Here is an 18,425-nt window from a genome sequence, read left to right as displayed (position 1 = left end):
TGCAGGTCAGTGCACTTTAAGGACCAAATCATGTTACCATGGAAACTTGTCAGCTTTTGCTACATGTATTTCTGGAACATACTTCAAAAATCCATTTAAGACCATATATCACAAAACTTTATTTCTATATACTAGAATGCCTTATAATGCCTTAAATGAGTACCGTTTTGCTGTTGCGGTATTTTAATTGTCATTATTTGTTCCTTAAATATTACCATGGAAATACATACTCAATTGTTGTGTTTTATTGCCATATTATTTTTGTATGGCTATCGAAAGTTTGTTCCCATAAAATCATTTGAAAGTGGACCAAACCACTAAAGAAAGTATAGAAACGAATATTTCATGTTATACAGTATCTAAAAGTAAAATCACCAGTTTTGCTGTTTCTGTAACATAAGGCATACAAGATCTATCTGATGCCCTGGTAGTGTCTTCAGCCTGAAGATTATAGGTTTTCACTTTGTCCCTGTGTAACTTTAGGTAATCAGATAGGGCCCTGACTGCTGGACTCTACTTGGCTTAAAATTAAAGTGGTATTATATAGACCGTTATTATACCTCTAGATTTGCACTTTGTCCTTGTGTGACTTTGTCTGGCTCTGGTTTCAAGCAATACATGCTGTAACCTACAATTGTCAAATTTTCTTATGTGAGCACCTCTTGAGACGTTAGAGTGTCACATTAATTTGGATTCCAAAATTCATTTAGAGGTTGCAGATTACAGATTGCTTTCGATCCTTTTGTCTCACTGAGGCCGGGAGGAAGTGGGTAAAAGTGTAACTTTTCTGTTATTGATGGTGTACATGTTAACTCTCATATATAAGCACTACAACTTTAGTTATATCATAGACTTACCAGTGAATTTCATGGCAAATTTACTGCACATAAAGATTAGTAAAATAGTATGTATGTCTACTATTTGTCGTGGGAAATTTGAAATTTTGGTGGATTAAGAAATGGTGATTTAATACTTGTTATACATTTTTGTACACATAATTGTGACCTTCAATTAAGGTTTACAGACATGGACATTTGAAATGCCCAGGTAAATATTTTTGAAAATAAAAAAATGACAGATTTCAAGATTGGCAATTCCTTTAATGATTTATTTCTTTGTATTAGTCTTAACTCGTCATGATCTTTTCATTTTTAAGAGGCAAAGGTACATTATTCCAGGATAATTTTCACTCAGTCATGTGACAATTGCAAGGATCTGCTTAAAGTAGTGGTGTTCTGATATTCTGTAATTGTCCAGTATCACTTTTTTGAGATGTTTGACCAATAAATAAAGTAAGAATTCTGTAAATGTGTTTTGTCAGAAATGCCCAACATCATGATAAACGAAAGAATATCAGCTGATTGGTATGACATGTGAGAAAAACTTGTCACAATCAATCGCTTGATTGTGGTTGTCACATATATCACATAAAATACTATAGCGTCTAGATGACTGGAACGGCCCATTAAGCACTACGAAGGAATGTAAAAAAATGTTTAAAGATAGAAAGATGATGAGAAATTAAAAGATGATGAGAAATTAATAAATTTTAACCAAACATCAATTGGATAAACAGAACTAATGATTGATCAGGAAACTTCAACAGATTCCCATCACTAGCATAAAGTTACTGGCAGGGGTTTATAGCTCAGTAATGCTTATTAGGCTTCCTGTTTACCAAGTTATGCTTAAAAGGCTCCCTGTTTACCCAGTCTTGACTAAGAGAAGGATTGTAAGCAGCCTCAAGGTCAAGGTGAGAGTATGGTAATAATAATAATAATAAGAAATGTATTCTCCCTATTGGCTGTCTATTTGTCTGATTTGTAACTGTAGAGGATATCGAGGTCCCTTGGTATAGATGTCTAAATTAGAAGTGAAGGAGTAGGAAGTCTTGATTGTCTCCCTGGGGTAGATAAGATAATCACTAATGAAGCTAACTTTATCTGATTAGAGGTTTTATCCATCATCCTCTCCTAATGTTACAGTACTGACAATATAGAATGGTCAGACTCTCCACTATCTATGGCTATCTTTTCCATTATCATGTACCAGTGTTTAGCTGCATGTACATGTAGTTGATAGAAATGTTCTTGGATAAAAATGACAGTGTGATTGATTCCAACTATTGTATAAACTTAGGCTTCCTAATAATGTTCTGATAGTATACTTTGTTGATGCATACGTATTTCTATGTTTCCCCCATAGGGGAGAGAATGTGTTGGGATCTTATACATACTTATATCACAATTGTTCAGCATGTCCATCCCGCCTGTTTGACTCATTGACTTCTTGAAAAACATTTGATTTATAAATTGACACAGTAGTATTGTTACATCTTGTTCTACATTATAAATACATAGGGTCCACTTGCTCAAAAGGTATTGGCTAATCACAGTTCACACAACAGCATTTTAAGATCCAGATAAAATCATTTCTGGTAAAAATTTATGAAACTTTAACACTCACCAGTCTCTTCCTACCTGCCTTTTCTAAGGTATAGGTATGCACACAGGTTTTGAAGTAAAGGAGAAATGAGATTTTCACTAATGAAGAGATACGCTAATCACGTTTTGAAAACTGGACCCTGATTTCATTCTGATGGCCATTAGTCAAGGTTGAAGGGTCAAAGGTCGCATTTTACCCCTTCTGAAAGGGAAACTTTATATGTCCTATCCTACGTACCCCTCTATAGATTTAGATCATATTTACACCATAGCATAGGAGCAAGGGCATTCATGTCTTACCAACTAAAAATTTAGTCTGGATTGGGAATAACTTTTATGCTAAAATTTCTTTTTTTAATTCGAACTCTAATTTGACTTTGAACTACTATAGGAACAGAAGGGCGGGAAGACATACCAGAAGCTCGGATATAAGGATGTTGACTTGGCTGAGTATGCAGGGTCAGGCTGTCAGACGAAAAAATTTCTTTTAGAGGGTTATGACTCAAAACACAGACAAGACAATTCCGTCCTAGAGGTTACTGTGGAAATGTCATTGGTGTCTGGAGACCCTGTGTTCAAAGTGTAAGTTAATTTTTGTGAAATGAGACATTTTTGTGTAATAATGAGTGTTGTGTAACTATTACAATCTCTACTGATATTGGGTATTAGCTATATATAGTGTGATAATGAGGGTTGCAAACACTGTAGCCAGTGGTGAAAAACAAGTCAATATATATAAGGTTAAATTTTATTATTTTATCTTAGTAATTTCCTTAAATTCTTCTGAATTGACAATGTATCATGTATTTGTAGCCCACAAAAGAGCAAGTCTGTGTTCTATCGGCTGCCAGGGGAGATGATGGATGTACAGGAACAGGAGGCACGGGGAATTGAGGACTGCAGTGAGGGTAGTCTGGCCTCCAACAGTAGTGGCTTTGACAGTTTGCCTAGAAAAGACCGTCCTGCTATCCTCCCTGTTGGTAAGTTATTGCCTGAAAAATCTGCCAAGGAAATACTGTCCTGAGAGCAAACTATCCTCCATGTTGATAAGTAACAGTTTCAACAGTCTGTCCTTGAAATACTGTCCTAACAGTCTGCACAGAAAAGACTGTCCTGAGGGCACTATATTCTCCATGTTGATAAGTAACAGTTTCAACAGTCTGTCCTTGATATACTATCCTAACAGTCTGCACAGGAAAGACTGTCCTGAGGGCACTATCCTCCATGTTAATATATAAGACAGTTTCAACAGTCTGTCCATGAAAGATTGTCCTGAGGGCACTATCCTCAATGTTGATAAGTAACAGTTTCAACAGTCTGTCCATGAAAGATTTCCGAGGGCACTACCCTCCATGTTATTAAGACAGTTTCAACAGTCTGTCCATGAAAGATTGTCCTGAGGGCACTATCCTCCATGTTATTAAGACAGTTTCAACAGTCTGTCCATGAAAGATTGTCCTGAGGGCACTATCCTCCATGTTGATAAGTAACAGTTTCAACAGTCTGTCCTTGAAATACTGTCCTAACAGTCTGCACAGGAAAGACTGTCCTGAGGGCACTATATTCTCCATGTTGATAAGTAACAGTTTCAACAGTCTGTCCTTGAAATACTATCCTAACAGTCTGCACAGGAAAGACTGTCCTGAGGGCACTATCCTCCATGTTAATATATAAGACAGTTTCAACAGTCTGTCCATGAAAGATTGTCCTGAGGGCACTATCCTCCATGTTAATATATAAGACAGTTTCAGCAGTCTGTCCATGAAAGATTGTCCTGAGGGCACTACCCTCCATGTTATTAAGACAGTTTCAACAGTCTGTCCATGAAAGATTGTCCTAAGGGCACTATCCTCCATGTTATTAAGACAGTTTCAACAGTCTGTCCATGAAAGATTGTCCTGAGGGCACTATCCTCCATGTTATTAAGACAGTTTCAACAGTCTGTCCATGAAGATTGTCCTGAGAGCACTACCCTCCATGTTAATAAATAACAGTTTTAACAGTCTGCCCAGGAAAGACTGTCCTGCTATCCCCTGCTGGTAAGTAATGGCGTTGGCAGTCTTTCTAGGAAAGACAATCTTGCCTTGATATTCTCTCCCTTTTATGTCTGACCAAGAAAGACCATTTTGCTATCCTCCCTGTTGGTAAACTTTTAAGTCCAGGAAAGACCATTGTTCTGTCCTCCTAATTGGTAAATAACAATTTTGTCTGTCCTGGAAAGACTGTCCTGCTGTCCTCTCTGTTGGTAAGTAACGGTTTTATCTTTCTGCCCAAGAAAGACTGTCCTGATATCCTCCACATTGGTAACAACTTTGAAATCCGGTCCCGGAAAGACAATCCTTCTATCCTTCCCTGATGTGTTTTTGGTCTTTTTGGTCTTTTGTTTTGTATTTTATATTAGTACTTAGATGAGAGTAAAGTGGCTCGATAGTCATTTAAGATGCCGGCCATGTAATTTCAGGTGAAGGTCAGATGTGCCTTGTTCAAGGCTCCCTTACTATACAGGGTTTTTTTTTCTTGCGAAGCTGAGAAACAGGCTGGTCTGTGCTGTTGTTGTGTCCTTCGGCAAGACATATTGCTCTGATGGCATGCGACAGGCCTTTTCAGTTGTTCAGTGACGTAGTCACCAACTACTACAAGGAGACCCCACCTAAAAATTACCCTGGCTTTTCACAGGGTAATAAGCCCAGCAAGCAAGCAAACAAAATAGATTAGAGTAACCTGTCATTTTTGTCCTGTTGTCTTCTCAGATAGCTGGTTTGTATTACAGAAAGTCCCCCAGAGTTTGACAGTAGCCATGACTTTGAGAAGAGCCATTCACGTAACAACAGCTATGCAAGTCAGCACTCTAAAACCTCAACAGGCTATGTCTCTCTGTCACACAGTCGACAGTCAAGCATCGGCAATGAAAACCCCACTCATACCAGGTATGTCACCCTGAAAAACCCACTCTATTACATCAGGTATTCATACGGTAACAAAGTAAAACATTGATTTTAAATGCTAAGGCAATCATACAAAATATCAAAAAACCACAGTCATTAATGTCACACAGCTATATGGCATGTAAAACAGTATGTGATTAAACAATGATTCCCACTGCACTAAATGTTACATTGCAGGTTAGGGTTTACACAAGATTGTTCCAACGGAGATAATACATGCAGGAAGTTTTATCTACCTGTGCCATAATGATTGTACTGCTTTTTTTTATCAGTGAAAATGTTCATGGTTTCTTTATGAACTTGTAAACTGGCAATCTCCAAGGTAAAACATGAGAACCCATTGTTTATAAAGCAGACCACACAAAAAATTCACATGTCACTTACAAATTGTCAGAGCGACAATCGGAAACATTATCCAATTATAAAGTGATTTTTTCACAATTTCATAATTATAATATCTGATAAATTCTGAGGCTTTGTTTGATGCATACCTTATATATGTCTTAAAGCTTATTGTACACACAGAAAATTACCATCAAAGTTTTATACCATATGTATATTGTATTTTGCATAAACCTATTAAAGTACTTTATCAAATAATGTAAATGTTATCTATGGAATATTAGCATGAACCATCAACTACTGTATTAATGTAATGTAAATTTCATCAGTGATATATTGGCATGAACCCATAAACATAGTATATAAAGGCAGATTATTGCATGATTGTGTGATTATTTCAGGGTAAGGAAAAGTTACCAGAAAAATATGCTTGAATATGAAGGAGTGTTTAGAGAGAACCCAAATAACACTCAGTCATACATTGTAATCTTGTTGTAAATCAATCTCTGTTTTCTTTTCTTACCTGCAATTAAACAGTGAATATTGCAAAAGGTAAGACAACACAACTACAGGTCTGTGACTATACAGCCGAGGCAAGGGTCTGACATACAGTCAAGGGAGAGGTCTACTTATCAGTCTAGGGAGGGGTCTGTTACTGTACAGACTAGGGAGGGATCTGGTACTGTACAGACTAGGGAGGGGTCTGTTATTATAAAGACTAAGGAGGGGTCTGTTACTGTACAGACTAGGGAGGGATCTATTACTGTACAAACTAGGGAGGGATCTGTTACTGTACAGACTAGGGAGGGGTCTGTTACTGTACAGACTAGGGAGGGGTCTGTTACTGTACAGACTAGGGAGGGGTCTGTTACTGTACAGACTAGGGAGGGATCTGTTACTGTACAGACTAGGGAGGGGTCTGTTACTGTACAGACAGGGAGGGGTCTGTTACTATACAGACTAGGGAGGGGTCTGTTACTGTACAAACTAGGGAGGGATCTGTTACTGTACAGACTAGGGAGGGGTCTGTTACTGTACAGACTAGGGAGGGATCTGTTACTTTACAGACTAGGTATGGGTCTGTTTCTATACAGACTAGGGAGGGGTCTGTTACTCTAGACTAGGAATGTGGTCTGTTACTATGCAGACTAGGGAGGGATCTGTTACTGTACAGACTAGGGAGGGGTCTGTTACTATACAGACTAGGGAGGGGTCTGTTACTCTAGACTAGGAATGTGGTCTGTTACTATGCAGACTAGGGAAGGGTCCGTTACTGTACAGACTAGGGAGGGATTTGTTGCTATACAGACTAGGGAGGGGTCTGTTACTGTACAGACTAGGGAAGGATCTATTACTGTACAGACTAGGGAGGGGTCTGTTACTGTACAGACTAGGGAGGGGTCTGTTACTGTACAGACTAGGGAGGGGTCTGTTACTGTACAGACTATGGAGGGGTCTGTTACTGTACAGACTAGGGAGGGGTCAGTTACTATACAGACTAGGGAGGGATCTGTTACTGTACAGACTAGGGAGGGATATGTTACTGTACAGACTAGGGAGGGGTCTGTTACTGTACAGACTAGGGAGGGATCTGTTACTGTACAGACAGGGAGGGGTCTGTTACTGTACAGACTAGGGAGGGGTCTGTAACTGTACAGACTAGGGAGTGGTCTGTTACTATACAGACTAGGGAGGGGTCTGTTACTGTACAGACTAGGGAGTGGTCTGTTACTATACAGACTAGGGAAGAATCTGTTACTGTACAGACTAGGGAGGGGTCAGGTACTGTACAGACTAGGGAGGGGTCTGTTATTACAAAGACTAGGGAGGGGTCTGTTATTACAAAGACTAGGGAGGGGTCTGCTACTTTACAGTCTAGGAAAGTGGTTTATTATTATACAGCCAATGGAGAGGTCTCTTAATATTCTATTTTGTAAATATAGACATACTTACTAACACAGTCTACAAAAGCTTTGCCATTTAGATACATGTTAGACACCTATGTTAGGAGGTTAAGAGCCTTGTGGAAGGTTAAATATCAGTAATGAATTGTGAGTGAACTGGATGGAGAGTAAAGGTTGGTTGATGGTTCACAGACCAGTGGTTGGTGGCATGGTGTGGGACACTATACACAGAAGTATGAGTTTGCTTCATTCTATGTTAAATCACCGTTAGTGGCTGCCTTTAGTTCTATATGTATATGCATCTACTTGTATATGCTTGACCTGCGTCAATTTTACAGATTTTTGAATGTGTTATATTTGTGAGTATACATGTGTGTTTTGGTCTTAGTGTTTCTTATCAACTCATCAGACACACATCAGTCCTATGATAGTATATCTCTCCATCACTTAATCATTGTGATATTAGGCAGTATTATTGAGTATCGGACAACAGAGTTATCAAACTACTTTCAAATATTAAAATACCATACATTTCTTATTTGACCACATTCTTTTCAGATTTTAGAAATGCTGTTGTTATAGTAGAAATTTCATAAATAAATAATCTTCTGTGTATTTAATTCAAAGCCATGCATTAATGCTGCTACTAAAGCAATCAGTAGGAGATGGTATCATCATTCTGTCATGTCCTCAAATTAATTATTCTCTTCATAATTAAATGTAACATCTTTAATTTGTACAAAATTTATACCAAATCCTTAAATCATTTTAATAGCCATTAATGTATCACTTTGTGTAATATTATTTATATAAGTTATATCATTACTAGTGATTATATACAGTTATTTATCAATTTCTGATAATTACAATATCACTTTATACAACATTATTTATATAAAATCCATAAATATATTACTGTTTACTAAAGATCCTCAACTTATTTATTTTCTTCACTAATGTGTGACATTGTACAATATGATTCACTTCAGATCCTCAAATTAATCATCCTGGCTTTTAATTAATACATCTATATGACATTGTACAATTATATTACTTACACCAGATCCACAAATCAATTAACTGTTGTTGTTTTAAATAAAATGTATAACTTTGTACAATACAACTTTGATATTAGATATTAATGATAATAAAAACAGTGATGATACATGTACAACTGTTTATTAAACAGATAGGCTAATTTCAACGGTAAAATCAAGTTGAAGTAAACTTTTAAATACATTATTTACATCTATCCATAGGTCACAATAATCATATATTCAATGGACAAATTTGTACAACACTATTTTCTCTTCCATTATATGTATAATATTGTAAAACAGCTATGTAGATGCTACATAATTCTACTAGATTATAGCTCATGATAGCCCTGCTTGTATTCATCTCACTGTTAAAGTGTTACGGTCCCCAGAGTACCCTTAGTCTGCACTAGTGTGATCTGGCTAATTGATTGCTGTGATGTTGTTATGATACTGATGAGTTAATAGAGACCTGCCAGACAGTTTAGTTTTTGTCATACACACATGAGAAAATGCTGATATTTGGTATGAAGGTTATTTAGGGGTCAAATATTCATGTTGTTTATCAAATTATAAAAAAAGTTTGAAATGTTTTGGATTTGATTAAATTTTTTGAGTTACGGTACCTGTAACTCCCACTTATATCAAGCTGAAGCAGGGTATATACATGTTTCAAAATTGTATATCTTAGTTTTACTTTAACCTAATATATTGGTTTATGGTGTAATGAGAAATACTGGTAATAATAAAATAAAGTCTTAGAGGGATGGTAGTATGTTGTTTTCTTCTTGAGAATTTGGAGTCTATAATACTGTTAAAAATTGTATACAGTACTGTACATACACTTCGTTGTTCTTGACTTCAGTACTTCTTAAAGGTGACTGTATATTACGAATGTTATCTGAGAACATTATCACTTGAAAAGAGAAAAGCATGATCAAAATTGAAATTTAGCATATCACTTGAAAAGAGAAAAGCATGATCAAAATTGAAATTTAGCATATCACTTGAAAAGAGAAAAGCATGATCAAAATTGAAATTTAGCACACTTTGAAGATTTTCTGATTCTATGATTGATTTTGAAATTGATTTTAAAAAGGTTGAAACTGTTTACTGTTGTAGAAGTCCAAGTGCCGGGTCTGCTCTCATCAATGATCTCATCAAAGGTGACCGCAGAAAGGTAAGTTCATCTGGGTCATACTCTATATTTCCCCTTCTGCTTCTGAGTATGAGAAATGCATATGTCCCATATAAAAGGCTGACAAATTCATGAAATATTTCTACTCTCACCAAAGTGATGGATGTGAATATTTACTGGCATGTTTGATTGTATTTACAGAAGTTTGAGGATTCTATGAAAGAGAGGAGAATGGATTCAACACGAGTAGATGCCACAGGGGTTGTTGACGAGCTCCTCAACTCAGCAGACCTTCTGTCCTCGAGGGAAGAAAGTATGCAATCATTTTATTATATTAACAATATCCTATGAAAAGAGAAGTGCTTTATAGCTTAGCAGACTCTCGTAGTTGCTGGTGTCTCAATTAAGAAGTTGATATGGTGTCTCACTGGGCATAGTCAGTGAATGGTGTCTCGTTAGTCAACACATGTCATAATATATGAAGTACATACATGGTGTCTCAATTAAGAAGTTGATATAAAGTCTTAGTAGGCATAGTCAACGATTGGTGTTAATATATGAAGTACATACATGGTGTAGTAGGCATAGTCAACGATTGGTGTTAATATATGAAGTACATACATGGTGTCTCAATTAAGAAGTTGATATGGTGTCTCAGTAGGCATAGTCAACAATTGGTGTCTCGTTAGTCAACACATGTCATAATATATGAAGTACATACATGGTGTTTCAATTAAGAAGTTGATATAAAGTCTTAGTAGGCATAGTCAACGATTGGTGTCTCGTTAGTCGACACGTCTTAATATATGAAGTACATACGTGGTGTCTCAATTAAGAAGTAGATATGGTGTCTCAGTAGGTATATTCAATTAATTGTGTCTCGTTAGTCAACACATGTCTAAATATATGAAGTCCACACATGGTGTCTCAATTAAGAAGTAGATATGGTGTCTCAGTAGGTATATTCAATTAATTGTGTCTCGTTAGTCAACACATGTCTAAATATATGAAGTCCACACATGGTGTCTCAATTAAGAAGTTGATATGGTGTCTCAGTAGGTATATTCAATTAATTGTGTCTCGTTAGTCAACACATGTCTAAATATATGAAGTCCACACATGGTGTCTCAATTAAGAAGTAGATATGGTGTCTCAGTAGGTATATTCAATTAATGGTGTCTCGTTAGTCAACACATGTCTAAATATATGAAGTCCACACATGGTGTCTCAATTAAGAAGTAGATATGGTGTCTCTAGTCAACACATTGAGTCTAATTTATGAAGTACATACATGGTGCCTCAATTAAGAAGTTGTTATATGTTGTGTCCGTAGTCAACACTTTTTGTCTTAGTATATGTAGTACATACCAGTACATAGTTTTCCCAACTAAGTTGATACTTGGTGTCTCCTGCAGTAGACATAGACATTCAATGGTGTCCCAATATTCAACACAGATTACAATTGTCTTAGTAGTACATGTATATATCAGGTAACTGGTGTCTCAGTGTCCTGACACTTTAACACTAGCCCTCCACCTCTGGGTTGCGTGTTCGAAACCTACGTGGGGCAGTTGCCAGGTACTGACTGTAGGCCGGTGGTTTTTCTCCGGGTACTCCGGCTTTCCTCCACCTTTAAAACCTGGCACGTCCTTAAATGACCCTGGCTGTTAATAGGACGTTAAACAAAAACAAACCAAACAAACCAAAGTCTCAGCTGTCACTACACATGCGTCCCGGTTACCAAATTGATCATGTACAAAATAGTTAAACACTAGAAGTGTACTTTTAGAGACACATATAAATGTGGATATTTTTGTTTGTTTGGCAGGTTCAGGGTTACAGCTGCTTGTAGATAAGGACGGTACAACAGCTCTCCGGTGACAACAGAGAAACTTAGCAATTGGTCTTGTTGACTAGTCCTCAGATGTGGACAGAGCACCGTGGTGATTGGACCTGTTGTCCTCAGGTGTCCGTCATATAAAAACGGGAACCATAGCCGTATGTCCACAGACGAGAACCATTGTTGTTGGACCTATAATATGTCTCCACATGATGAGCAAATCCAGATAACTACAGGGAGATAACTCCGTGATTATCTTATTGGATACACTCCAGCATAGCACCCTGAAATAATTCCTGTTTGATTTTCATCACATGTTGTGTTTAGAGGATGTTACTCGTGGAGGAGGTGCCATTAAATGGAAATGAGACTTGAATGATTTTGAACCAACAATCAATGTTCATTTGTTGTGATTTTATTGGGACATTACCAGATGTCTATACTCTTATTTATTAATAACCATGGCAATGTTTACATGTAACCATGGTGATGTGTAAAAGAAACCATTGAACTATTTATACTTAATCATGAAACTGTTTGTATTTAACCATGGCATGTGTTTACATGTAAACATGGTGATGTATAATAGAAGCCATTGACGTTTTTATAACTAATTTTGAAACTGTTGGTATATTTAACCATGGCAATGTAACATATAATCATGGCAATGTGTAAAAGTAACCATGGAAACTTTTATAACAAATAATGATTTAACCATGGCAGTGTTAACATGTAGTCATGGCAATGTGTAAAAGGAACCACAGAAACCTTTATAACAAATAATGGTTTAACCATGGCAGTGTTTATAAGGATTCCATGAAACTGTTAGTAGATATCTCATTGTCAAAGTCTTTGCTGTGTGGTATTTATAAAAAAAAAAACATTTATACTTACATTTGTGTACAGGCCATTTATTGGAGAGTTAAGCAAAATGGAATTCCTTAAGTGAAATTTTATAAGGCTTCAAAATATATCTATATTGCTAGCTGGTAGACATGGTGCTATTATGTCTTAGAAACATTAGGTTACACCCATCATGTGGTTGCTACAGATTCTTCACAGTTCACATGATTATTCAGTGCCATTTTTTCGGAGAGTAAGTTGAACCAACCTGGTACCATATCACTATACCTTTTCCCTCCAACTGCTGATCCTGATAAAATGGATGTGTTTGGCCAGGAGGTACAGCTCCTAAGACTGCAATCTCTCCCTTAGGTTCCTTACACTACCTAATACACCTCTGTAATGCCTCAAGGGCTATCACACTTGACCTCAAGGTTATACCTATATTTCGAAACAAAAAGGCATTGCGCATGTATGCGTATTGTAACCTCTGATACAAATAGTTGTATAGGAGTGTTTTTATTTTGCTAGAAGTTTAATTTAAGGAAATGGCTAGCTGTATGTCAGCTGTTAATAGGTGAATAAATCACGTTCCTACTAGAATTGTAATGACACCAACACAGTTCATTAGCATATATAGGCTAATATGATTCTAAATTCTGTTAACACCATGTGAAATAATCTCATGGAAATAAATATATCAATATTACGGAGTTACATGGGACTGTTGGCTCACAAATACAAAAACAATCCAACGAAATAAATCAGCGGAAATATACTTAAGGCAATCTGCTAAATTTAAATGTGTTTTAAATGCATATGATAAGATAGTTTTAATTGTTTTTATCTCATGTGGAACAAGTACTTTTTTAAAATCTTGTAATGAAGCGAGCCATTTACAGAGATGTATGCTGGTGACCGCAGTGCTCTCAGGGAGAGATTGCTAAGACAGTGTACCAGAATACATTTATCAAGGGGAATAACTCCACTGTACTGATAAATATGTAGCCTGGGACATAGCTTTATAACATAATTTCGTGTCCAAACAGAAATATCGTTATACTTTGCCAGGGGGAATCAAATAACTCCATTGTATTCTGGTTAGCATACCAAATGCTGCATTTGGACAAGGGGTATGATTCCATTGCTTCATGATAGGCATACAATGTACCAGAACATAGTTACATTATTTTTGGACAGTCCTGAATATTCAGATATACCAGATCTGTGTTCACAGAGAAAACATTTTCTATTTCGAAGACTATACTAAAGCCTATTGTTATTGTTTGAGAAGTTAATCTATTATATTATTGTATATCAATCTTTGTTTTACTGTTTTTTTTTGTATATACATGTAACTGGTAGTCAAGATTTGTTTTTGATGATCACCAGTTCAAAATGTTTTCCTTTATTTCATAGACTTTTGTAAAAAGAAATTCTGCCTGCTGATTGAAAGTTTCCTGTGCCTTTCAGAGAAATGTTTATGCCATGTATTACACACTGTGAATAACAGGGTAGTCATTCTTTTTATCATGACTGTTATCATTGTTGCAGAACATATAGTATTTATATTATGGCCGTAAATATTGTTGCAGAATTTGTACCATAATAATTCTGTGTAAAAGATACGGAATCTCATCAGTGTCATTAGAAAGTGTCCATTATTGTGTTTTGAATATTGTGTGTTATCGTTGTCATTAGACGGCCTTGCTTTGTTTATGGTCTGCCTTTATCGGAATAATCACTGACACTCATCATGGCATTACCATCTACCCCTGTATTGGAATAACCGTCCACTCCCATCAAAGAACATACTTCAAACCATATTGCAGAATAACCACTGGCTACTATTGAGGATAACTGGCAGGCACCATTATAGAACAACTAGTGTCTAATATTGTCCAGCCCCTGTACAATGCCATAGACCATCACGTACCCCCTGTAATATAGCACATCTAAGACAATTCCCAAGTTTTTTGCTCTTGTTACTTTCACACTTTCTGTTAACCATTATTGCTGACTAATGGTTGATTTTCACTCTGTTGAGTATCAATGCAGGCTGATGGTTTGTTTTGGTTTTCTGTCACCTTAATTAACTAGAGCGTGTCGCCTTTTACTAGAGTGAGATAGGAAATGTAGTAATGATTATGCTAATGGGTTTAGAACTAGTTCCATCTGCCGAGGTGTGCTGATCATGACAACACATTCCTTTCTTCCATCCAACACATGCTACAGATGGCTATTTGATCATACCTACTTGTAATACACATACTGTTGCTACTTTCACAGTAAAAGGTCAAGTTAAAAAGTCAGCCAAGTGAATTTTGTTTTTCCCGGTGAAAGGCAAATAATTCACGAAGAGTTCCATGCTTAAATGCTATGTTTATCCTTCTACAACTGACATATATAACATTGTGTGTATGTACTGACCGGTATTTATTTATATATTTGACTACTTTTGACATGTGTTTCTTCATACATAGTACTTGTATTGATATGTTTGACCACTATATATACATTATTGTGTATGTTAAGTACTAGATCAAGGCTCAAATGTTATCACAGGCTGTATACATTAGATGATTTTGTTTGTGTTAAATGTAGTGTTATAATCGTTTTCTAAAATAGATATCATGCCTCCCTAAATCCAATATATATATAATATTGACCTGTTGTATTAGTTCTTGAATAATGTATCCAGGGGATCTATAACACATCATATAGTGGCAATTTTGTCTCCACTCCTTGATTCCATGGGTTTTGTACACCATCACAGTTATAAACCTGTACTAGCTATACATTTATGGAAGGCTATTGTCTCCCTTGACTTGATTATCAATCGTGTTGTCTCTCTTGCCCTTATAACTCAATTTTTGTAACAGTCTAAAACTTTTGATTAGCTCACCTGGCCGAAAGTTTCGCTCTGATCAGAAATAGATTAACAAGGTGAGTAATGCATGCTCTTTGAGCCCCATGTTCTAAATTTGTTACTGATTACCCAGTACAGATTTATTACAGTTAGCTGGCCAGCTTTGGAATCTGGCATTGCCAAGTTAGTTCAAAACAGTTTAAGATGTAAAGGTCTGGTGGCCATTGTATACTGATTGTACCAACCAATCATTATATCTGTACAGAATTAGCACCAACGATATTGTAACTGTCCTGATAACTTTGTACAGCAGAAAACATGTGATAATGATAATACATACAGTGTATATTTCTTTGATAGAAATAAAGGTGATATTAATTCGTGTCCTCACATCCACATTTTAAAACAGAAAATTTAGTGCTCAGCTATACCGTCGGAAGTGAAATCCAATGTATTGCTTGATATATACCTAGGTAAGAATTCATGCAGTAATTCTGGTTTATTTATATCTAATGTTAGGTATAAACAAGCTGTTCAGTTTGCTAAGAGCTTTATATCAGAAGTGATGGGTTTTACAGAGGTGAGGTGTGTCACAGGCCGGCAGTTTATGAGAGGAAATATTTTCATTATCGGTGTATAATTATGTATATGAGGTTGTTACAAGAAAATAATTTTGACAGTTCCATAAAAGTTTTTTTCTTTGTTTGTTTATGTGACTTCTGTTCTTGACATTTAGTCATTGATCACTTATTTATTTTTCAAGTAGAAATCTGATATTCAAGTTTAGTAATACTGTAGCCTATAATTGTTTAATTTGCGGGGCTAATATTTCGGGGGTTGCTAAAGTATGAACTAGTATACAATTTCGTGCAACACCTAGGTGTATACATTTTGTAGTAAACAGGAGAACACTTCTGTACGTTTGTTTGTATATTATCATATAATTTACAATATTAATATTTGATGTGTATTTATTTTGAGCTATATTAAATGACCGTGAAGATAATGAAATTAAGTCCCCTGTGATTATCACCAATTATGCAGTATTCAGTATCTTAAAAAAGAACAAAATTTTACTTATTTAAATAAGACGTTAAATGATTAGCCTTGCGGATGGATCCTCTCAAAATGAACTGAGTGAAGACAATTGTAGCCAGATTGCTGTTGTAGTACGAGAACATTAATCTTGGTTCAGATGTATTCCGGTCATTTTAATATACGGGGGTCTGAAACTAGCTGTAATTCTACCTCAATTAATATGTCATTGATCAAGTGTGATAAATATCCGTGATAGTAACACTACTAACTTTATGACAAGCATGCTTCCAGAAAATTTAAGTTAAGATTTCATATTCATTCACCAGTGTCAATTACTGTACTATAGAGTATCAGTTATGTATCTATTCAATGAATATTGTATAAATTTATAGCAGAGTCTTGAAATAGTGTCCAATAACTCCAGACATTTTATGTCAGTGTTTTATTTTGGAGATTGAATTCAAACACAGCTTGTAGATTTTAGCTTATGATAAATTTTTTGCTCAAATTTTGCTAATGCACATTCAGCTTTAGCCTGGTAAGATTCCTTTGTATCACTCCTCATTTAAACATCCAACATGAACCAATTTTGATTGCATATTCATTAATTATCATGTACATGTATATGTTATATCTGTACTAGTTGTAGATTTTGTTTGCTGTTGTATGTCTGGTCTTTATTGGTCAGTATGGTCAGCATCACGACAGACTCTTGTTAACTTTAACCCAAAATAACAAACCATATTGGTCTAAAATATACTGTACTTATCTGACAATAAGCTCATGTCGATTTATAAGCATTGTTAACCCAATAAGCTAGTGTCTATTTATAAGCATTGTTAGCCCAATAAGCTTGTGTCTATTGATAAGCATGATTAGCCCAATAAGCTAGTGTCTATTTATAAGCATTGCTAGCCCAATAAGCTCATGCCTATTATGAAATAGCTTAATAAGTGCCATAAGCTCATGCCTATTAATAACATAAGACTATTGATAAGGACTAGAAGCTTATGCATAGTATTACGTCCACCCATGATATAGATGTACTGTTTATTGGTAAAAATCCTCTAACCTCAAAGTCAAATGTATGAGTAGGCTCCATGATCTTACTGCAGGATAAGGTATGTTTTATGTGTAACTGGTTTTAAGGCTGTATGCTACTTAAATTCATATTGTACCTGTGATGTGTGTTGGAGTAAGGCTGTATGCTAATTACTCTAGATATTATACTGCACTTGTGATAGATGTAAGAATTATACCCATTTAGTGAAATAAGCTCCCTTAAGTGTTGTCTTTACATTTTTGTAACTTTTATAATGCTGTTATTTATCTGTATAATCTTGAGCAAATTCTGGTATCCATCCACAAGATGCTTTCAGCATTTCTTTGTCTAAATAGCAGTTATGAGACCATCAGAAATGGTTCTTAAATATACAAATGTAGTATTCACAAACCGAATAATTTAAAACTCCATTTTATTGTCAAAAACAGTATTGTATGACATACACAAAACCCTTGTCATGTTGTCTTTTCGTGATGCTGGCCATACTAAACACTGTCCTGTCCAGAAACCATTTACATTCATCCATCTGTCGCATGGTAGAATTTCTGATACATGTAATTATCAGAAGCTATTTCTATCTTTGTAGACAAAGATATTAGTTTTAATATTAAAGAATAAATGTTTGCAAAAACTTTACATTACACTTGTTTTTATTGACATATCTAATTGAAATCTTATTACATTGAAAATTGAATCGGCTTCAAAAGAAAAAGGTTTTAATTCTGAACCTACTATTCACATCAGTGGAAGTCTAGAAGGCAGGATTCCAGCTTACTTGATTTTCAATTTCAACTACTAGTATGTTTCATCTAAACAATTTCTACAAAAACTTAACATTATATAACAGGCAGATTCATTATTCTTTATTTGCAGTCTTTTTTCTAAACTGATTACAGTGTACACGTAAAAGCCAGGTTAACAGTTCACTAAGTGGGTTAAAATCATTAGTTTTTTTAAAAGTA

The 18,425-nt window shown here is 35.7% G+C and overlaps 1 protein-coding gene across 3 annotated transcripts in view; it reads left to right on the top strand.

The window, feature by feature from the left end:
- The window catches only part of LOC117321741 (protein FAM102A-like), a 47,976-nt gene extending 29,877 nt beyond the window's left edge, over window positions 1-18,099 (top strand). The window contains exons 3-9 of one of the 3 annotated variants that reach the window (XM_033876255.1): window positions 2,836-3,026; window positions 3,258-3,424; window positions 5,215-5,371; window positions 7,974-7,994; window positions 9,795-9,852; window positions 10,012-10,123; window positions 11,639-18,099. In XM_033876255.1, the coding sequence (XP_033732146.1) occupies window positions 2,836-3,026; window positions 3,258-3,424; window positions 5,215-5,371; window positions 7,974-7,994; window positions 9,795-9,852; window positions 10,012-10,123; window positions 11,639-11,691 (759 nt within the window). In that variant the 3' untranslated portion in view covers window positions 11,692-18,099. Of the gene's footprint in view, window positions 1-2,835; window positions 3,027-3,257; window positions 3,425-5,214; window positions 5,372-6,268; window positions 6,284-7,973; window positions 7,995-9,794; window positions 9,853-10,011; window positions 10,124-11,638 lie in introns of all 3 variants that reach the window. The other 2 variants (XM_033876257.1, XM_033876258.1) reach the window with 2 other exon arrangements.
- The last annotated feature ends 326 nt before the right edge of the window (window positions 18,100-18,425 follow it).

Source organism: Pecten maximus, chromosome 2 (assembly GCF_902652985.1).
Source record: "Pecten maximus chromosome 2, xPecMax1.1, whole genome shotgun sequence".
NCBI classification, from domain to species: Eukaryota; Metazoa; Mollusca; class Bivalvia; order Pectinida; family Pectinidae; genus Pecten; species Pecten maximus.
The sequence above is the reverse complement of the archived record's forward strand: the minus strand, read 5'-3'. Positions and strand labels throughout refer to the sequence as shown.